This window comes from Martes martes, assembly GCF_963455335.1.
Source record: "Martes martes genome assembly, chromosome: 2".
Taxonomy (NCBI): Eukaryota; Metazoa; Chordata; class Mammalia; order Carnivora; family Mustelidae; genus Martes; species Martes martes.
In genome coordinates, this window is record NC_137889.1 from 45,886,139 (window position 1) to 45,908,855 (window position 22,717).

Sequence of the window (22,717 nt, forward strand, 5' to 3'; positions counted from 1 at the left end):
CTGCCTAGTTGTGATCTATCTCTCTCTGTCAAATAAATAAAATCTTTAAAAAAGAGAAAGGAAGGAAGGAAGGAAGGAAGGAAAGCATTGAACCTATATGTAGGTGAGAAGTTCCCTGGATGGGAGTGAAGGATAAAAATGCAATCAGACCAACTATACTTTGAGGAGGGATGGAGAGAAGAGGGAGGGGAGAGGAGATAGGAGAGGAAGGAAGGGAAGGAAGGAAGGGAGGGGGCGGAAAAGAGGGGGAAATAAAGATTTAATCAGATCCCTGGTTATATTCTGACTGTCACATGAGCAAGACAGAGGGGGATGTGGTCAGCTGAAAAGCCGCCTCCTCTTCGCTACCCCCACCCAGCCCAAGCAAACATTTCAGTGCCGCACTGCGCCCCGTGAACTGCTGTTTGTTAAATGACTGGTCCTCGTCCAGCGCGTCCCGCGGTGCATTCCTCACAGCAGTGAGCCACAGCGGCCTCTACGGTAACCAGACTCATGCCCACCCCTTCCTGACCTGGCGAGAAATCATCCTTTTGGAAACAGGGCGCTTCTCTGGGAACCATAGCCGTTGGGGGACCCGCCCTCCTGGCCTTGGAAAAGGCCCACATCTAGGGGCAGAGAAAGAGCAGGAAGGAAGGCGACGAGTAGTAAGAAGCCTTAGTGCTGCTTCCCACGGGGGTGGAGAATCAAGTCTAAGCTGGGCGGTCTCACCCGGCAGGCCTTGGTGAGTCCCCAGAGGTCCTGAAGGTGGTGCTCCCGGCGCGGTCCTGGGCCCGCAGCAAGCAACTTCACCTGGGAACCTGTTCCAAATGCAAATCGCCTTGACTCCACCCAGCCCTCCACCGTGGGAAACGACGGAGATGGGACCTGGCCCTGAGCTTTAACAAGCCGTCCAGGTGCGCCGCGGCAGGGGGAGGAGGAAGGGATGGCCGGGCGCAACGCGAAAAGGAGGGCCTCTCCTTTAAGACGGAGTAGACGGCGCCCTGCTGCCCCTGCGCGAGCCTCCTAACAGCCTGCGGTGGGCGACGGCGCTCAGGTGGGGCTGGGAGGAGGCCGGAGGGCGGGAGCCGGGGGTGCCCAGCGCGCGGGGCCGGAGAGGCGGCTGGCTGGCCACAGGGCCCGGCCCTGGGGAAGGGCCGCTGGGACCACGACGGCACCGAGGGGGGCCCTGGGCAACCCCAGTTACCTTCCCGGCCCGGGCGACCGGGCGTCAAGCGCCCCGCCGCGCCCCGACCCGACCCGCTTGCCCCGAGGGCTGCGCCGCTGTGCGCGCGGGGGGCGAAGGGGTCTCGAGGCGGGATGCGGGTGCGGGCGGCGGGCCGGGCCTCGGCTCACAGCGGGCGCCCGTTCCGCACAGCCGCCGGGACTCCGGCTCCCGCCACCGGCGGCATGAACCTCAGCAGCACGAGCAGCGCGTCGGAGAGAGCGCCCAGGGCCATGCTCTGGGGTGAGTGAGGGCCTGGCGGCTCCCGACCCCGGGCGGGGGGGGCGGTGATAGAAACCGGGAGCCCCTCCCCGAGCCGGCCCGGCCCCCTCGCTCCTCTCCCTTCGCAGGCTGTGAGCTAAACCAGGAGAAGCGGACTTGCACGGTCCAAGCCCAGAAGGAGGGGAAGCAGGACTGTAAGCTGCTGCTCAGTACGGTGGGTGCCCCCACCACCACCACCACCAGGAGGGGTGGTCGGATGCAGCCGGGAGGAACCTGGACAGCTGCGGAGGGGCAGGGGGGACCCTCTGGTCCCAGAAGGTGGAACCAGGGTTTCCCTCCGCTGCCCTCAGGTGTTGAGGTGGCCTGTCTTGTCTTCAACCGCTCTCAGATATGCTTGGGGGAGAAAGCCAAAGAAGAGATGAACCTCGTGGAAATCCTGCCGCCAGCCTGCCAGGAAGACAAGAAGACCAAGCCCGTCACCATTGCCTCGCTTCAGGCCTCCGTGCTACCCATGGTGAGCCTTCCCCGCAGGCCTAGGGAGACTGCCTGCCCCGGAGCTAGGAGGCCCTGCTCAGGCCTCAACCCCTGGGTAGGGATAGATAGACACAAAGCGGGGATACAGTCGTTCCGCAGTAAGGCAGCCCTTCCTCAGATGCCGTGTAGCCCTGAGAGCCCGGGACGTAGGAGGCAGAGAGCCCCTTGTCCGTCCCAGCGCACCCTTTCCTAACTGCATGATCTTGGGCCAGTTTAGCCCCTCTTCAAAATCACGTTTTTAAATCTTTTAATGCTGGTGACAGGACACTGTTGATGACTTCCATACTGACTGTGTCTCCAGAAATTCTCTTACTTCTAATAATTTATCTTGAGCTCTCTATGCAAATCATCGTTGTTCATAGCAGTTTTGTCTTTTTTAAATCCAACTACACGGTCTAGAACCTCAAGTATAATATTGGGTAAGATTATAACGGTACATGTCCTTGTTTTGTTTATATATATATATTTTTTAAGAGATTTATTTATTTTTTTGAGAGATCGAGTGCGTGTGAGCGTGGGGTGGGGGGAATCTTAAGCAGACTCCATGCTGAGCACAGAGCTGGATCTCCTGACCCTGATATCATAACCTGAGCTGAAACCAAGAGCGGGCCACTTAACCAACTGAGCTGCCCAGTGGCTTTATTTATTTGACAGAGAGAGACACAGCAGCGAGAAAGGGAACACAAAGAGGGGGAGTGGGAGAGGGAGAAGCAGGCTTCCCGCTGAGCAGGGAGCCCAATATGGGGCTCAATCCCAGGACTCTGGGATCATGACCTGAGCCCAAGGCAGACGCTTAAGAACTGAGCCACCCAGGTACTCTGGGATTTCTTCATTTTAATCATAAATGGTTAGCAAATGCTTTTCTACTCAGGTAATCATAGGTTCTTTCTTTAACCTGTTAACGTGGTAAGTTATATTAATAGAATACTATTCTGCCAGCTTTTCATTCCTAAGATAAATTTTTTTAACTTACACACTCATAAGTGAGGTTAATCCATAAACTCCTTATCTTATTTGGGTATCAAGTCATACTAGCCTCCTGAACAGAGGGATGGATTGTTCTCTCCTTCTGTGTGGTAGAACAGTGAAGGTAAGACCAATATCATCTCTCCCTGAACATCTGGGAGGCCTATCTGTAAAACTGCTCTCTAACTTTTTTCCCTTTATCTCTGAGATCCCCCTAGATCTCATTCATTGCCAGGGGTTTCAAAACCATCTATACAAATGGAGACTCTGATATTTATTTCTGTAAACCCACTCTCTTTCCTTCATGCTCCAGGTCCCCTGTCCAGGTCCATGTAGCTGATACCTAAGAGATAACCCATACTTAACCCAAACTCTTGATTCTTATCAATAATCTCTCCCCCTACCCCCAAACCTGATCCTCTCCCAGGATAAAAATGCTCTTTCAGTTAATCAGGACAAAAACTTCCTTTTCAAACACCGCATATCAACAGCAACTCCTGTTGGCTCTACCTTCAGACATCCACCATCCAGTCTGACCACTGCTCAGCACCTCCCTACATACCCTGGTCCAGGTGACCATTACCTCTTGCTCAACTTTATTGCCTCCAACCTGGTCTACCTACCTCCACCCTTGGTTTCTTATAGTCTATTCCAGGTTTCAACAAACTACAGAATTAAACCCAGCCCACTGCCTGTTTTTGTAAATAAAGTATTATTGAAACACAGCCACACACCTCCATGTATGTATTATTCATGCCAATTTTCACTTGGTAACAGCAGAACTGAGTAGTCTCCGCAGAAACCATATGGTTCACAAGCCTAAAATATTTACCGAATATCTACAGAAAAAAGTTCCCCAACTCCTGATCTATTCTATGCACAGCTGCCGGAAGGATGCTTTTAATTTTTTTAAATATTTAAGTAATCTCTCCACCCAGTGTGGGGCTTGGATCCACACTGAGATCAAGAGTTGCGGGCTCTTCTGAGTGAGCCCGCCAGGGGCTCTCAGAAGGATCTATTTAAACACAAATCAGACCACGTGGCTTCCCTTTTCACTTCAAATGAAATCCAAGATCCTTTACGTTCTGGCCTGCAGAAACCTCTCTTAATCTCAACCTTTGCTACTCTCCCCTCCTTAACCCTGCCTGCTCAAACCACATTGACTTTCTTGACTGTACCTTGAAAATTCCAAACATACCCCTTCCTAGGAGTCTTGTGTTTACTGTTCCCATGCGAAGGACACACATATCCCCCACTTCAATTCAACCTTTGCTCATATGTCCTCTCACTGAAGAAGTCTTCCCTGACCACAAACAGCACCCCCTCTTCCTACCCTTCCAGAATCATTTGATTCTCCCATGGGACCCGTCACTGGCTCAGTCTTCATTTGTGCCATATCTTTCTCCCTGTGGAAACTCAATGTAGAATGATTGAGTAAGGAATTGAACAAACTGTGTGGGACCCGTTTGTCTCAATGTTTCCATTTCTTTGAGTTGGGATTTTTTTTTTTTTTTAGAGATTTTTATTTATTTGACAGAGATCATGAGTAGGCAGAGAGAGAGGAATGGAAGTAGGCTCCCCGCTGAGCAGAGTCCAAAGCAGGGCTCAGATCCCAGGACCCTGGGATCATGACCTGAGCCAAAGGCAGAGGTTTTAACCCCCTGAGCCACCCAGGTGCCCCTGTTTTGCCCATTTTTAAGTTGACTTATTCTTACTGAGTTGTAGTTCTTTATATATTTTGGATACAAGTCTTTTATCAAAAATATTTATTTCAGGGTGCCTGGGTTGTTCAGTTGGTTAAGCATCTGATTTCAGCTCAGGTCATGATCCTGGGGTCCTGGGATAGAGCACCGCATTGGGCTCCCTGCTCAGCGGGAAGCCTGCTGCTCCTTCTCCCACTCCCCCTGCCTGTGTTTCCTCTCTTGCTGTCTCTCTGTCAAATAATAAATAAAATCTTTAAAAATACATACACATATTTATTTTTCAAATATTTTCTCTTAGTACATGGCTTGCCTTTTCATTTCACAATAGTTTTTTCAAAGAGCACAAGTTTTTAATTTTATAAAGTCCAATTTGACATGTTTTTCTCCTTTTCAAAAAAAGGGTTTTATTTATTAGAGAGAGTGCCTGAGCAGGGGGAGAGGGAGAAGCAGGATCACTGAGGAGGGAATCTGATGAGGGACTCGATCCCAGGACCCTGAGATCATCACCCAAGCCAAAGGAAGATGCTTAACTGACTGAGCCATCCAGGTGCCCCTGACATTTTTTTCTCTTATGGTTCATTTTTTTGGTGTCCTGAGAAATCATTACCTAAACTAAGGTCACAAATGTTTTCTTCTAAATTTTCTTCTAGAAGTGCTATTGTTTTAGCTCTTATATTTAAGTCGATGATCCATTTCAAGAAATTTTTTTTTACATGGTATAAAGTAAGGATAACGAGACTTTTTTTTCCAAGTTTCTATCCAGTGCTCTAGTACCACATTTTTAAAAAAGACGATCCTTTCACTGTACAATTGTATTGGCATTTTGCTGTAAATCAATTGCCCATATATGTATGTGTATATTTCTATATTATTTTGTTGATTTGTTTTTTACCTTTACTCTCCTAACAGTGATTTGGTTATCGTAGTTTTATAGGGAGTCTTAAAATTAGTCTGAGTCTTCCAACTTTGTTGTTCTTTTCCAAAATTGTGTTGGCAATTCTAGGTCCTGAGCATTTCCATGGAGATTTCAAAACAGGCTTTCTTTCCTAATTTTTTTTTTTAAGATTTTATTTATTTGTTTGACAGAGAGAGCGCACAAGCAGGGGGAGTGGCAGGCAGAGGGAGAGGGAGAAACAGGCTCCCTGCAGAGCAGGGGAAGCCCTATATGGGGCTCCATCCCAGGACTCTGGGATCATGACCTGAGCCGAAGGTAGTGGCTTAACCAACTGAGCCACCCAGGTGCCCTAGGCTTTCTTTAAAAATCATCTGTTGGGATTTTGATGGAGGTTGTATTGAGTGTATAGACTGTTTTGAAGGGAATTGGCATCATAACAATTTTGAGTCATTAATAATTGAACATATGCTTCTCTATTTAAGTCTTTCATTTTTCACTCTAGCATATGTCATTAACGTAACTTTTACTACTAATATTTTGGAGTGTTCAAGGAACTGGTCATATACACACTTTGTAAAATCTACCCCAACATACTGCATGATTTTGGGTGCTGCCGAAAATGGTATTAATGTATTTATTGAGAGATAATTCGTGTACCATAAGCTTCGCCTATTAAGGTACAATCAGATGGTTTTTAGTAAATTAAGGGTGGTGTAACCATCACAGTCTTAGTTTAGAACATTCTCATCACCCCAAAAAGTAACTCCATACCTACCAGCAGTCACTCCCCATCCCCTACACCTGCAGCACTAGGCAACCGTTAATCTATTTTTTGTCCCTCTAGATTGGCCTGTTCTGGGCAGTTCATACGAATCATAAAACGTGTGGTCTTTTGTGGCTGCTGCTGCTTTCACGTAGCACAATGTTTTCAAGGTTCATCTGCGTGATAGCATGGGACAGTCCTTATTTTAATTGCCAAATGATATCCCCTGTGTGGAGAATCCCACATCTCAGTCATCCACTCAGCAGTTTATGGAATTTGTTTTATTTCTACCTATTATGAATGCTGTTGTGAACATTCATGTACAAATTTTTGTATGAACCTATGTTTTCATTTCTCTCGAGGATATACCCAGGGGCGCGAATGCCAGGTCACATGGCGGCTTGACGTATAGAACTTTTTGAGGAACTGCCAGAGTCTTTTCCAAAGTAGTTGCACCATTTCACAGGTGGGAGGATTCCGGTTTTCCCACATCCTTTCAATGCTCCTTATTGTCTGTCATTTTGATTACTCGTTTTATTGGGTATCAACCGGCAGTTCAATGTGGTTATTTTTTTTTTTTAAGAGTTTATTTACATACTTATTTGAGAGAGAGCACAGGGGAAGGAGAAGAGGGAGAGGGCCAAGCAGACTCCACACTGAGCATGGAGACTGACATGGGGCTTGGTCCCAGGACCCCAAAATCATAACCTGAGCTGAAATTAAGAGTTGGGGGACACTTAACCTACTGAGCCACCCCGGTGCCCCCAGTGCGGTTCTGATTTGCTTTACCTAATGACTAATGACGTTGAAGCTCTCTTCATTTTTTTATTGGTCATTTGTGTATCTTTTTTGGAGCATTGTCTACTCAGGTGTTTATTCATTTTTTTAAAATTGCATTTGAGTTTGGTATTTAATATTAGCCTTCTTTAAATCACATGAGGTTTTTATATACTCTGCATATAAGCCCCTTATCAGATGATTTGCAAATATTTTTCTCCCATTTTCTGAGTTGTCTTCTTCCTCAATGATATCATTTGCAGCACAAAAGTTTTTAATTTTGATGTAGTCCAATTTATATGTTTTATCTTGTTGCTTGTGCTTCTGGCGTTGAATCTAAGAAACTGTCACCTAATCCAAGGACATGAAAATTTGCTTCTATGTTTTCTTCTAGAAGTTTTATAGCTTTAGTTCTTAGTTAAGTCTCTGACCCATTTTGAGTTCTTTTTTTTTTTTAAGAGTTTATTTATTTATTTGACAGGGATCACATGTAGGCAGAGAGGCAGGCAGAGAGAGAGGGGGAAGCAGGCTCCCTGCTGAGCAGAGAGCCTGATGTGGGGCTCCATCCCAGGACCCTGAAATCATGACCTGAGCCAAAGGCTTAACCCACTGAGCCACCCAGGTGCCCCTTTTTGTGTGTGCAGTATAAAGTATGCAAATGGTGGGGCACAGTTAAGAGCCCACTCCTGGGACGCCTGGGTGGCTCAGTTGGTTAAGCAGCTGCCTTCGGCTCAGGTCATGATCCCAGCGTCCTGGGATCGAGTCCCACATCGGGCTCCTTGCTCGGCAGGGAGCCTGCTTCTCCCTCTGCCTCTGCCTGCCACTCTGTCTACTTGTGCTCACTCTCGCTCCTCTCTCTCTCTGACAAATAAATAAAAAAAAAAAAAAAAAAAAAAAAAAAAAAAAAAAAGAGCCCACTCCTGGTTTCGGCTCAGGTCAAGATCTTACATTCATAGCTTCAAGCTTGCATCTGGCTCCAGGCTCCGTGTGGAGTCTGGTTCATAGTCCCAGATCCTCCCCCTCTGCCCCTCCCTGCTCATGCTCGCTCCTGAGTGCGCTCTCATGCTCTCTCTCAAATAAATAAAATCTTTAAAAAAATGTTTTAGGGGTGCCTGGGTGACTCAGTGGGTTAAGCCTCTGCCTTCCACTCAGGTCATGATCCTGGGGTCCTGGGATTCAGCCCTCCACGGGGAGTCTGCTTCTCCCTCTCCCTGCCACTCCCCCTTTCTGTTTCTCTGTCAAACAAATAAATAAAATCTTTTTTTAAAAAAAAGTATGCAAATGGTATTTTTAAATTTCATTTTATCGTTCAGTAGTAGTGTAGTTATATAATTGATTTTTATATTGTCTGACCTCGCTAAATTTGCATATTAAGTCCCAGCACCTAGTTGATCCCTTAGACCTTGTTATGGATTTATTCATGTTATCTGTGAATAAAGTAGTTTAACTTCCTTCATTCCCTTTTCTTGCCTGCCTTCACTGACAAGGACCTCAACTATAATGCCAAATGAAAGTAGTAACAGCAGGTCTGTCCTTGCCCTTTTCCAGTCTTCTATCATTAAAACAGATGAAGAATTTTTGTAGATGTCCAAATGAGGGTGAGAATGTTCCCTTCTCATTTCATGAGATATTTTATCATGAGTGGATGTTGAGTTTTGTCCAAGAATTCTTTTCTGAATCTATTGAGGTTATTTTTTCCTTTATCCTGTTATGTGGCAAATTACTTTTATTGATTTTTCAAATTTTATTTCTTTTTTTTTATTAGAGATTTTATTATTTTACAGAGACACAATGAGAGAGGGAACATAAGCAGAGGGAGTGGGAGAGGAAGAAGCAGGCTTCTCACGGAGCAGGGATCCCAGGACTCTGGGATCATGGCCCAAGCTGAAGGCAGACGCCCAACTGACTGAGCCACCCAGGCACCCCCAAATTTTATTTTTTTAAAGATTTTTATTTATTTATTTGACAGAGAGATCATAAGTAGGCAGAGAGAGGAGGGAGCAGAGCAGAGAGCCCAATGTGGGACTCTATCCCAGGACCCTGAGATCATGACCTGAGCTGAAGCAGAGGATTAACCCACTGAGCCACCCAGGCATCCCCCAAATTTTATTTCTCATATTTTTTTTAAATTTTAGGTATGCTCCATGCCTAACATGGGGCTCGAACTCACAACCCAAGAGATCAAGAGTGGCATGCTCTACCGACTGAGCCAGCAATACATAAAAGGACAATAAATATATCATTGTATTTATTGGGACTTATCCCAAGAATGTACAGTTTTATATATTGCTGAATTCCATCTGCTAATATCTTATTAAGGATATTCGCATTGGGGCGCCTGGCTGACTCAGTCAGTAGGGTATGCCACACTTGATCTCAGGGTTGTGAGTTCGAGGCCCATGTTGAGTATAGAGATTGTTTAAAATCTTTAAAAAAAGATATTTGTGTCTATATTTATGAGCAACATTGGACTGCGGATTTCTTGTCATTTCTTGTTTCTGTCTGGTTTTAGCATTAGGGTAATGCTGACCTCATAAAATGAGAAAAAAGATACTCTCTTCTGTTCTCTGAAGTAATTCATAGGAATTTGGTATTTTTTTTCTTAAATATTTTGGTAGAACTCATATGTGAAGCAATCTGGTTAACTACAACTTAAACTTCTTTAATAGATGTAGGACATTGTGAGTTGTTTTTTTCTTGAGAGCTTTATGTCTTTCAAAGAATTTTTCCATTTTGATCAGGTTGTCAAATTCATTGGCATCAAGTTGTCCATAATGTTCCCTTCCTTTTCTGGAAAATCTGTAGTAAACTCTATTCTTTTGTTCCTGATAATGGCAGTTTATGTCTTCTTTCCATCTTCCTTGTACGGTCTGGTTACAGGTTTGATATTTTTATCCATATTTTCAGGAACCTCCTTTTGGTCTCAACTTTTCTCTGTTGTTTACCCACTTTTGAATTTTATTAAACTCTGTTCTTTATTTCCTTTCTTCTGTCTATTTGGGTTTTAATTTTCTCTTCTTCTAGTTTTTTAAAGCAGAATTTTATATTATTGACTTTTTTTTATAAGACATTTGGTCTTTTTCCGATACAACCATTTCATGCTTTGATTTCCTTCTAAGCACCTTTCTGACTCCATCCCGCAAGTGTTGATACGCACCGTCTTCATCTTCATTCTATTTAAATTATTTTATAGTTTTCTTCTTTAGATTCTCTCATTGATTTCTAGTTCTGTCTCATTGTGGTCTGAGGAAATCTCTCTATATATAATTTCTGTCCCGTGTTCTGACTTTTATGACCTATAACATGGCCTAGTTTGGCGAATAGTTCCTTAATTCTCAAAGAATGTGTGTTCTGTGGTTGTATGTATTGTTTTATTACTGTCAGTTATAGCAAGCTGGTGGGTAATTTTGTTGGAGTCTTCTGTATCCTTACTCATTTCCTGTCTACTTGATCTGCTGCTAAGAAAGGACTGTCTGTGCTTTTGCCATTTCTCCTATCAATTATCAGTTTTTACTTCATGTATTTTAAAGTTATTTTATTAGGCACATATACTAGGATTGCTATAGCTTCTTGATTAGTTGATCCCTTTAAAATGAAATGTCGCTCTTTATCTGGGGTAAATACTCTGAAGTCTACTTGGTCTGATTAGAGCCTCTAGCTCCCTTTTGATTACTGTTTGTGCTAAATTTTTCCTATTTTTTTAATTTTGTCATATTACTTCTAACTTCCATATCTCTCTATAAAGTAGGTTCCCTTTAGTTACCATATAATTGAATCTTTCTTATTTAGCCAATCTGGTCATCCCTGTCTTTTAATTAGAGCATTTGGATTGTTAATATTTAAAATAATTATCAACAAGGCTGGATTTTAACCTATTGTCTTGCTATAGGCTTTCCTATTTATCCTGTCTGTGTTCCTTTCTTCTTTTTTTCCGGCCTTGTTTTGGGTTAGCTAAGTGGGTTTTATGATTACATTTTCATCTCCACTATTGGTTTCTTAGATATATCTCATCTCTTTATTATCTTTTTTGTGGTTGCTCTAGAATTTATAGATGCATTTTTAAATTACAATAGTCTATATTCAAATAGAATTATGCCACTTCATGAATGATATGAAAATCTTGCTTCAGTACACTTCATTTTTCATTTCCCATCCTTTGTGCTATTATTGTAATAACTTTGGTTTCCACATATGCTATAAATCCCACACTACATTGTTAATACTTTACCAACGATCCTGAGATCAAGACCTGAGCTGAGATCAACAGTCAGAGGCTTAACCGACTGAGCCACCCAGGCATCCCCTAAGTGTTTATATTTTAGTGACCTCTCCACCCAACATGGGGCTTGAACTCACAACCCCAAGATCAAGGGTTGCACACTCTTCTGACTGAACCAGCCAGACGCCCTTAGACAGTCTGTATTTTAAAGAGATTAGAAATTAGAATAAAACATTGTTATGTTTACCATTTCTGGTACTGTTCTACTTTGTGTAGAACTCTAGGTTGACACTTTTGCCTTCAACACTTAATAGCATTGCTCCATTGGCCTTCTAGTTTGCATAATTTGGAGAAATCTAGCATCCTTGTCTTCAGAAATTCCTCTTTATGCAATGTCTTTTTTTCCCCTCTGGCTGCATCAAGATTTTATCCTTATCACAGGTTTGGAACAATTTATAAAATGCCTTGAGGTTCTTTGAACTTCTTAAATCTGTGGGTTCATTGTTTTCATCAAATTTGGAAATTTTTGGCCATTATTATGAAAATACTTTTTTCTGCTCCCCACTTCTCTCTTGGGGAGTCCAATTACAAGTTTATTAATTGTGTTCAAACCTACCTATTTTGTCTCCCTGATCTATCAATTACCAAAATAATTTGTGTTTAAAACTCCCTCTTATGATTGTGGATTTCCAGTGGGTTCCTCTTATAATTTTATTATTTACTTTATATGTTTATTTTTCAGTTGAAAAGGTTTTTTTTATAATTGTAGATTTACATATAGCTGTAAGAAATAATACAGAGATATCCCTATATATTTGCCCAGTTTTCCCCAAGTAACATTTTGCAAAACTGTAATCTAACATTGAAATGAGGATATAGACATTGATACAATCAAGCCATCTTGTTCAATACAATTTCATCACCTAAGTTCATATATTTAGCACCAATGTGGGGCAGGGGAGACAACAGGGATCCCTCATATTACCCTTTTATAACCACACCCACCTCCCTTCTGCCTCCTGTTTTATCCCTAACCTCTGGCAACCACCAACCTAGTCTCCATTTCTACAGTTTTTGTTCTAGAAATAGAATCATGCACATGTAACTTTTTTGGAACAGGCTTTTTTTTTTCCCTCAGCATAATCTCCTGGAGTTTCATCCAAATTGTTGTGTGTATTCTTTTTATTGGTGAGTAGTATTCCATGGTCTCACCGTACCACAGCTCAACCATTCATCTGTGGAAAAGCTGAGCTGATTCTGCTTTGGGGCAGTTATGAATAAAACTGCTATGAACATTTGTGTAAAAAATTTTATGTAAGTGTAACTTTTCCTTTCTCTGGGATAAATTCCCAGGAGTACAACTTCTGGGTCATATGGTGGTTTCCTGCTTACTTGACTATATTGCCAAACTGTTTTCTACAGTGGCTGTACCATTTACACGAGTGATTGCCATTTTCTGCATCAACACCAGCATTTAATGTTGTCACTATTTTTGTCTTTAGCCATTCTAAAATGTGTGTCTTGGTATCACACGGTGCTTTTGAGTTGAATTTCCCTAATGGCTAATGAGGCCAAACACCTTGTCGTATTTATTTGTCATTTGCCATCTCTGTATTCAATAAAATGTCTGTTCATGTCTTTTGCCCATTTTTTACTTGGATTGTTTTGTTACTGTTGGGTTCTGCTAGTTCTTTATAGATTCTAGACACTAGTCCTTTGTCAAGCCTGTGGTTTGGGAATATTTTTTCCCCAATCTGTGACTTGTCTTTTTATCCCTTCCAATGAACTTTTATGGAATAAAATTAATTTCGATGAGGCCTATCTTAACCAGTTTTCCTTGTATGACTTTTTCTATTAGAAAGTCTGAAAACTCTTAGTCTGCTCCAAAATCACAGACTTTCTATGGTTTTTGTTCAAAAGTCTTATAGTTTCCTATTTTATACTTAAGCCCATGATCTGTCTAGAGGTAATTATGGTAGAAGTTGTGGGGTTTAGGTCAAGCTTCATCTCTTTACCTATGGGTGTCTGGTTGCTCCAGCACCATTCATGGAACAAACTCTCCTCTCTCCCTTTAACAGTTGCACGCCTTCATCAATGATCAGTTGCACGTGTCTGTGTGGGTCTATTTCTAGGTCTTCTGTTTCATTGATCTTTGATTCTCTCCTTCCAATACCACACTGTCTTGATACTGTAGCTGTAGTCTTATGTATGTTTAGACTGTGTTGTTGGTGCGTATGATTAACAGAATTATCTTCTGATAAACTAACATTAGTTCTTTATCCCTAAAAATACTACTTATTGAATTCAAGCTTACATCATCTGCTATTAATTTGTTTTCCAATTTTCTCTTAATATCCATTTTCCTTTATTCTGTAGTAATGGAATTCATGACTTTTAGCTGGTCACCAGCTACTGTGAATAAGGCATGGCCGTGAAGTTCTGGCCGATGGAATGTAAGCAGAAGTGGTAAAGTGTCCTTAGAAAGAGATTGTGTGACTGTTTTTATCCCTTCCTCCTTTCTGCTAGCTGGAATATGGATGTGATGGCTAGAATGAGCTGCCATCCTGGGCCAGAAGGTGGAATCCATGTACTAAAAATGGTGGAGTAATACAATAGGAAGAGCCTAAATCCCTGGTGATTGAAGACCTGTATACCCGCAGCTGACCACTTATTTCCAGGTTTAGTTCATGTGACAAAGAAACAAGCTTCTATGTTATGTAAGCCAGTGGCATTGAGTTTTAGGCTATTTGTTATCAAACCTAGTCCTAACAAATAATACTAGCTTCATTTTTGTAAGGATTTTATTTTATTTTTTTAGAAGTTTTAGGTATACAATAAAATTGAAAGGAATATACTTTGTACCCCCACACATACACAGCCTCTGCCATTGCCAGCATCCCTCCCCAGGTGGTACAGCTCACTTCATCTTTGTTTTAAATAGGTGTGCTTGCAGTAACAGATACCCAAGTACAGGGACTCAAACACACTCAAGATTCATTTCTGTCTTGGATAGAAGACATCCAGAGATAGGCAGTACAAGGCTGGTAAGATAGCTCCATGTTCACCAAAGACCCAGTCTTCTCTTCTCTTTCTCCTCACCTTGGTTCAAAACTTCCTTCCTCAGGATCATCTTACAGTCCAAAAAGGCTGCTGCAGCTCCAGCTCTCACTTCTGCATTTAGGGTAATAGACGAGAAGAAACAGGAGGAGACCAAAGGGGCTTTTCTCAGTTCTCTGTCTACCTCTTAAGGAGTCTTCACACAAGCGCCATCCACCAAATTCTGCTTGTCCAGAAATTAGTGACATGATCACAGCCAATTACACAGGAAACCAGGGAATACGGTCTTTGGTGGGTACAGTATTTGAATAGTATCAGAGCACTGATACTATTTGGAAAAAAGGAAGAATGGATATTGCATTAGGCATGAGAAGCCTCTGCCACACCTGCTGTCTATGCTTCCATATCTTTTCTTCAGCCTTTCTATGTGCTTATGTTTTAGGCATGTATCTTATAAGCAGTAAGTAACTATGTTTTATGTTAATCTGCCTGGCCAATATAGTCTGTTTATGTTTACTGTGATGCTAATATACTTGGGTTTATTTGTAACACGTACTTTGTGATTCTGTATTCCTTACTTTTTCATGTTTTGTTTTTCTTTTTTCTCTTTTTCCTGTCTTTTATGAGATTAAGGTTTCTTTTCCCCATTTCTATTGGTTTGGAAGCTGTTGAATCTCATTCTAATTTTTTATTGGTTCTTAATTTCTTAACAATCATGCATGATTAGTCTAAAATTAATATTTTATTCCCCCCCCGAAACAGTCCAGGGAGATTTTCTGATTACCCTCTTCTTAACTTACCTGTTACCATGCAGTGTCTTAGTTGCAGCTTGTTTTAAACCCACTCGATGCTAGTCAATACTAGTGTGATTTTGTTTTACAGTGATGCTTACTTGGATTTTTCTTTGTTGACCAACTTGCTTGCTCACCACTGCTGCTTGTGTCCACTTCTTCCTTCTCCATGTAATTGCCCTCTTTAAAAAAAAAATCTTTAAATTTGATTTAGTTAACATATCGTGTATTATTAGTTTCAGGGGTAGAATGCAGTGATTCACCAATTGCATATAACACCCTGTGCTCATCACATCACATGCGCTCCTTAAGGCCCATCACCCACTTACCACATACCCCCACCCACGTCCCCTCCAGCAACCCTCAGTTTCCTAGAGTTAAGAGTCTCTTAGGTTCGCCACCCTGTTTTTATCTTATTTTTCCTTGCCTTCCCCTATGTTCATCTGTTTTGTTTCTCAAGTTCCACATATGAATGAAATCATATATTTGTCTTTCTCTGACTCATTTATTTCTTTAGCATGATACCCTCTAGCTCCATCCATGTCATTGCAAATAGCAAGATTTCATTCTTTTTTTTTAAAAAGATTTCATTCTTTTTGATGACCAAGTAATATTCGTGTGTGTGTGTGTGTGTGTGTGTGTGTACACCACCTCTTCTTTTCTTTTTTTTTTTAATTTCAATTAATTAGCATATGTGTTATTTGTTTCAGGGGTACAGGTCTGTGATTCATCAGTCTTACACAACACCCAGTGCTCATTACAACACATACCCTCCCCAATGTCTATCACCCAGTTACCCCATTCCCCAACCCCTCCCCCCTCCAACAACCCTCAGTTTGTTTCCTAAGATTAAAAGTCTCTTATGGTTTGTCTCCTTTCTGTACCACCTCTTCTTTACCCATTCATCTGCCAGTGGACATCTGGACTCCTTCCATAGTTTGGCAGTTGTGGGCATGGTTGCTATAAACATTGGGGTGCACGTGCCCCTTGGATCACTATATTTGCATCCTTTGGATAAATACCTAGTAGTGCAATTGCTGGCTCGTAGGATACCTTCATACTGTTTTTAAGGAACAGGAGGAAACTCCATACTGTTTTCCAGAGTAGCTGTGTGAGTTAATTATCATCTTTTTTGAGACCTCATTGAGTAGGTCTGGGAGTAGTGAACTTACTTGGGCTTTGCCTGGAAATATCTTTTATTTTACTCATCCCTTCATCACAGTTTGGCTGTGTATAATTCTACATAGAGAGGTAGTTTCCCTCAAAACTTTGAGGATGACATTCTCTTCTTTTTTTTTTCTTTTTTTCTTTTTTTTTTTTTTAAGATTTTGTTTATTTGTTTGACAGAGAGGGAGATCACAAGTAGGCAGAAAGGCAGACAGGGAGAGAGGGGGAAGCAGGCTCCCCGCTGAGCAGAGAGCCCGATGTGGGGCTCGATCCTAGGACCCTGGGATCACGACCTGGGCTGAAGGCAGAGGTTTAACGCACTGAGCCACCCAGGCACCCCTCTCTTCTATTTTTTGACGTTGCTGTCAAAACCTTCAGCCTGGTTATTGTTCCTTTTTTGGAAATCTGTGTTTCCTCTTTGGTTTATTTTAAGATAAACGCTTTGTTTTGCTGTCCACCATTTCACTATGGCATGTTCAGGTGTACATTTGTTTTTATTTATCTGTTCAGGACATAGGTTTCCTGGATGTGAGGATCTGTGTCCTTGATGGTTTCTAGAAGCTCTTGGTTATTACTCTGTGTATTGACTCCATTGCTTCTAGTCCCTTACTGTGAATAGATGTGTGTTGGAACTGCTCGTTCTGTTCTCCATACCTCTCAGGTTCTCTTCCGTATTTTGTTCATCTTTCTCTGCTGGGTACTGGGCAGTTTCTTCACAGCACGACTCCAGTTTACTGATCCTTATTTCAGCTGGTTTATTCTGCTTTTTAACCCTTTGTTCAGTCTAGAAGGTGGATTTGGTTCTTTCTATCTCTCCTAATACCTCTTCTCATGGTTCTGATTCCTATTTTTGTTTATTTGACTTTCATCGATCTAATTTCACAATTGTTTAGATTGTTATTCTTTTGATTCAGGTTCTTGCCTGTGCTGGTCTGTCGTCATTTTGTTTCCTTCTGCTCACTCTAACGGGATCGTGTCTTGTCTGTTTTGTAATTTTAAAGATGTTATTTATTGGGCTGCCTGGGTGGCTCAGTTGGTTAAGCCTCTGCCTTCAGCTCAGGTCATGATCCCAGGGTCCTGGGATGGAGTCCCACATCAGGCTCCTTGCTCCTTGCTTCTCTCTGCCTCCTTGTGCTCTCTCTATCCCTCTCTCTGACAAATAAATTTTTTTAAAAAGATGTTATTTATTTATTTGACAGAGAGATAGAGAGCCAGAAAGTACAACCAGAGGGAATGGCAGAGGGAGAGGAAGAATGTTTTGTAATTTTAGATGGGGAGGTGTCTTCAGGGTCTTGTTTTTTTTCTGAAAGGATTCCATGTGAAGAAAATTGACAGTGTCCCAAGGGAATAGTTTTGCATTTGTGTCTGCCATTTGCCCAGGAATGTCACCAGCCTGGGATTTTAGACAAGTTTCTTGACTAGGCAGTACTCACCAAGTGAATTCAAATTTTGTGTGAGTGAGAGGTACAATCATGGGTTTTGGGGTTCTCACAGGAGACTTCTTTTATCCCTTTTGCATTTCCTTCCATCAGTGGTAGGGGGAGGAGGAGTTCCTGGTAGGTGGGTTTAGAATTCTGGACTCTCCTCACCTCACCCTGACCCTGGAGCTTTTTATTGAGGTACAACCCTGGGAGGGTCCTGGCCTCCATTCAGCAGGCTCCGTGACAGCACTCCTTTCTTGAGCCCAGGCCCTGTCTCCTATCCATGAGTTTGTGTTAAAACCCAAGGTCATGGGGTGCTTGGGTGGCTCAGTGAGATAGGCATCTGCCTTCGGTTCAGGTCATGATCCCAGGGTTCTGGGATGGAGCCCCACATCAGGCTCCCTGCTCAGTGGGGAGCCTGCTTCTCCCTCCGCCTGCCTCTCTCTCTGGCAAATAAGTAAGTAATTTTTAGGCAAACAAACTCCAGGCCAGAGCTGTTTTCAGGCCCATCCCCCCTCAGCTGCGCTAGGCCCCTGCGCACGCTGCCCCTTCATTTCTGGTGCATGGGACCCCTTCCTTCTGTCTTACTATGCACCCATACAATGAAAACATTGGAGCACATTTTATCCAGCATTTCTAGGTGTTGATGGCTGCAGAGTTTCAGTTTTCACTTATCTCCTTCTCGTCTGAGCCCAGAACTCTAAATTCCTCTCCTGAAGCCTCCTCCGTTCCCTCCTCTGTGAAGTCAGGACATCTTCATTGTGGGACTATCAGGAGGGGCTTAATGGATAAAGCCCATAAAATGCTTGGCCTAGGGCCTGGCACACGGTAGGCAATCAGTAAATAGGAGTATCATCATCAATACTCCAGAAAATTTGGGAAGTTTGCAGAAGTGTAAGGAAAAGAAATATCGTACTGTGCACTGAAAATTGTGGCTCACACTTACGAGAAGTCTAACTTATTCGCACGTACATCCACACTGCTGGTACTGTACATACCACCTGGTGTCTGCTTTTCCCATTTGGTCAGTGTCTTATCTGGGTGGGCTGCCCTAACAAAATACCACAGAGTGAGGGGCTTAAACAACAGACATTTATTTTGTCCCAGTTCTGGAGGCTGAAGTCTGAGACCAGGGTGCCAGCATGGTCGGATTTGGGGAAGGACCCTGTTCCTGGCTTGCCGGCGGCTGCCTGCTCTCTGTCCTCCCACAGCAGAGACAGCGACAGAGGGAACGCTCTGGTCTCCTTTACGAGGACACTCATCCCATCCTGAGGGCTCAGCTCTCATGACCTCATCTAATCCTAATTACCTCTCAAAGGCCCCACCTGCAGATGCCCTCACATCGGAGGTTAGGGCTTCACATAAGAATTCGGGGGATACAATTCAGTCAGTAGCAGTCAGAATTCTCTACGGAACAGCGGCCCCTCAGTTTGGAAGCCTGTCTGGGATCTTTAACAAGAACGGGCTTATCAGATTCCCATTCTCCTCCGACAGAACCCACCTCAACAGGAAGGGGCTGATGACACAGTGAGGCCCAATGTGTCTAGTTGGGGTCTGGGGGATCCGTTCTGAGTGTTTCTGCCAGGGACCAGCCCGCAGGCAGCTGCCAGAGCTGAGCCAGCCCATCTCTGCTCCTGCCCTCATATCCCTCCCCCTGCAGGTCGTCCTCATGGGACTGGAGCTTTCTCCTCCAGTCACTTTCCAGCTGCGGGCTGGCTCTGGGCCTGTGTTCCTCAGTGGCCAGGAACGTTACAGTAAGTCAGATCCTGGACCTGGGGAAAGTCTCAGAGTGCCGTGCCTCGCACAGGGCCAAGGAGGGAAGAGGCACTCCAACGCTCGGGGGATTCTGGAATTACTGGTGAAAATCCCCAAGGCAGCGTGATGGCCAGTCGTCTGGACTGGAAGTCCTCCTTTACCTGCCGGCGCCTCTGGGCCACAGTCCCCTTGCCTATAGCATGAGGGTGGGGTGGACTTGGTCTCATCTTCAAAGAGCAGTTGGGAGGGATACACGGGATATTCAGGAACAAGTTTGCATGATGCCTAGTACGACCCGCACTTGGAAGGTTAGCTGCTGTGAAGCATGGAGCTGGGAGAGTAATATGGGCCCCAGCCAGCTCTAACTCCCTATGAAGGGAGCTGCTGACTCCCTTCATAGCCTCCGGTTGTCCCTCCTCCCTCAGGGCACTGTCCTACCTCAAGCCCCTGGCAGCCTCTGCTTCCCTCAGAATGAGGTCTGCCTTCCTTAGCTGCTCCCTCCGCCCCCACCCTCCACCCACCCTCACCCTCCTCTGGCTCCTTCCCAGCCAGAGCCACAGCTGGCCGCTTCCCCTGCCACCCCAGCCCTCTGGGCTTCTGGACCCCTCACCCCACCCAAGCCTCCACTTTGTCAGGCCAGAAAGGGTCACGAGGAGGCAGGTGCCGGCTTCCCCAGGGCAGCTCTGAGAACAAGACCCATGGCACGGAATGGGAACTAGGTGGAGACCCAGAGCTCCGAGGCCCTGCCCCCTTTCCATGCAGACCTACCCTGGGAAGAAGAGGAGGAGGAGGAGGAAGAGGAAGAGGAAGGTGACAGCGAGGAGGTTGATGACGACGATGATGATGATGTAGATGTGTCCCTAGAGGAGGACACCCCTGTTAAACAAGTCAAGAGGCCAGCGTCCCAGAAGCAGACAAGCGTTGCCAAGGTGAGGGAAGGGACCCCCAGAGGCTCCTCAGAAACCCAGCCTGGCCCTTTGCACGGAGTGTGCCTGAGTGTGCCGGAGCCTGGGCGGGGCCGCCAGTTGCTCAGCCTGGGTGCTCAGCCCAGGTGCCCAGCGGGCATCTGCCCTGGCCCTGGGCCCCACCCTAACTGGCCCAACACCGCTGTTTGGTTCCCAGAAAAAAAAGGTGGAAAAAGAAGAGGAGGCAGTGAGGTAACTCTTTCCATCTATTAACTTGGCCAAAATCTTGTAGCGGGGGTGCATGGGGCCAGAAAGAGCCTGGCCTGTGCGCACATGGGTACGAGTCCCCTGCGGGCTGCCACACCTCTTGGAAAAGCATGAAAGTATTCTTACCTTCTGACCTGAGTCCACTATGGCAATTCCTTCCCAAGGATCCCATCCAAAATATGGGTAAAATGATAGGCACCGAGATAGGTATTATTTAAGTAGTAGTAAAAATGGAAGCATTCTAAATGTCAACCAATGTACTAGCTGATTAAGCTATGTCACATTTTCCCAATGGAATGTGACCTAGTGTCTATGGAGAATATGGCATCCTGGAAAGTGTTTATAGAATTTAAAAAAGACAGGATAGTAAGTCACTTTCATGTTATTTCACATGTTTTTAGAAACAAAAGCAAAAAGCCCAAAAGGAAACACACCAAAATGTTAATACTGGGAGGGAAATAAAATAAGTAACTTAATCTCTATTTGCTATATTTTGTGGCACTTAGTTAAACATTACTTTTATGATGAAAAAGACCTATTTGTGATCGAAAAAAGAAAGCAGATGGAAGCCTGAGAAGAACAAGACATCTTGTTTAGGATAAGAGCGAGTCAGAGTGGTCCCCGGCAGGTGACAGGTGGAGAGGTGAATTCTGCAGCCCCCAACTCTCCCAGTGGGCACGAAGAGGGTCTGTGCTACTGGTGTCAGGCTGAGCACTCTCTCCTTCCCACCCACTCCCCCCTCCCTGCTCCGCCCCACCCAATTCCAGATCCAGTCTTAAAGACAAGAGTCCTGTGAAAAAGGTGAGTATCAGAAGAAGGGGGGGGAGCGGGACAGGCAGATGGAGGGAGTGGGACACAGGCACCCTCCCTTCTCTCTGTAGGCCAAACCCACATTCAAACCTAAGAAGCCTGGATCCAAGAAATGAGGGGCCAGGAGGGTCCTGGCTGCAGTGACCGAGGGAGAGCCTGCTAGAGCACCCTGCAGGGTGGCCTTCCTTCCTTGGCACGTTCTGCAGGTCCCCCCGACCACCACCAGCCTCTCTCCATCTGAGTCTGAATGGGATGGAGCTATTAGGGGCGACACAAGAGACCCTCAGCCCAACGCAAGTTTCAGCAGGACCTGGAGGGAAAACTCCAACCTCAGGGCCACAATAAAGTTTGCTTTGCCAGGACCTTGTCTCTGCCATCTGTCCGCAGGGGCCGGCCTTCTTGCTGGCTACAGTGAGCCTGTGTGCCCGGCAGAGGGCGGCCATGTGCCAGCTGGGTTCTGCGCTGCTCTTTTCTCCGTCCCTTGTCCTCAAACTCCCCCCAGTTTTGTTGTGGGGGGAACCAAGTGTCTCAACGCCTTACCCAGCTTCAGCTCTCTGCCTCCGGCCTGAGGGACGGAGCTCCAGCTGGTGTGGGTCTTCCTGTGTGCACACTCCCTTGTGGCTGGCCAGTTTTCCAGGTAACAAACCAAGGGGCGAGAGCCGCCCACCCTGCCAGGAAGGGCCTTGGCCCCTGTCAGACTAGCCTGAGGATCTCTCCTGGCCCTGATCACGTCTGTCGGTTGTCAAATACACAGGACATCTGGTGGAACCCAGGAGGGGGGAAGCTAGCTGTGCACTCCCAGGCTTGCCTCCTGTTCAGGGTGGGCTCCTGCTCATTTGCGTGAAGCTCTGTGTCAGGCGAGAGCCCAGAGGCCTGCACCTCCGAGGAGACCCTTCCAGGCGGGGCACGTGAGTGAGGCAGGAGGTAGAGGGTCTCTCACAGGGGGCAGATGGGTGAACACTCTTAACTCCCCTGTGAGGAGGCTTCCCCCAGGACAGCTCCCGGAACCACGGAACAGGGCTCCCCAAAGTGTTCGGACTAGCAAGGGGGTGAATGACCCGAAGCCTGGGTCACCCATTGTGACACACAGATGGCCCCCTACTTGGGTTAATGCTCGCAGGCCCTCTGACTTCTCCCTGGCCCTCCCCCACACCCCACCAACCAAACCTAAAGTGGGCCAATGGGGAGATGGTCCTGCCTCTCTCCAGGATCCTGAGGCAGGGCCCCGCAAGGTGAGAGGCTGGCACGGGAAGGTCAGCAACCA

At 45.0% G+C, this 22,717-nt stretch overlaps 1 protein-coding gene across 5 annotated transcripts; it reads left to right on the plus strand.

Annotated features, from left to right (window-relative positions):
- Nucleotides 1–732: 732 nt before the first annotated feature.
- On the plus strand, nucleotides 733–21,814 carry NPM2 (nucleophosmin/nucleoplasmin 2). 5 transcript variants are annotated; one of them, XM_080830389.1, is made up of 9 exons: nucleotides 733–893; nucleotides 1,355–1,444; nucleotides 1,552–1,637; nucleotides 1,812–1,937; nucleotides 19,377–19,470; nucleotides 20,234–20,400; nucleotides 20,594–20,628; nucleotides 21,411–21,444; nucleotides 21,525–21,814. In XM_080830389.1, exons 2-9 carry the CDS (start codon nucleotides 1,387–1,389, stop codon nucleotides 21,567–21,569), a joined length of 645 nt encoding a protein of 214 aa, XP_080686515.1. In that variant the 5' UTR covers nucleotides 733–893; nucleotides 1,355–1,386; the 3' UTR covers nucleotides 21,570–21,814. The 5 variants fall into 5 exon arrangements, with proteins under 5 accessions (XP_080686515.1, XP_080686518.1, XP_080686514.1 ...); XM_080830388.1 differs by having other exon boundaries at nucleotides 832–1,033; XM_080830392.1 differs by lacking the exon at nucleotides 20,594–20,628.
- Nucleotides 21,815–22,717: the final 903 nt, after the last annotated feature.

Bases quoted from the DNA above. Each gene is read 5' to 3' on its own strand.
- NPM2 (XM_080830389.1), top strand. From the start codon at position 1,387: ATGAACCTCAGCAGCACGAGCAGCGCGTCGGAGAGAGCGCCCAGGGCC. The intron at 20,401-20,593 runs GTGAGGGAAGGG...TTTGGTTCCCAG, and splicing joins AGCAGACAAGCGTTGCCAAG to AAAAAAAAGGTGGAAAAAGA. The intron at 20,629-21,410 runs GTAACTCTTTCC...ACCCAATTCCAG, and splicing joins AAAGAAGAGGAGGCAGTGAG to ATCCAGTCTTAAAGACAAGA.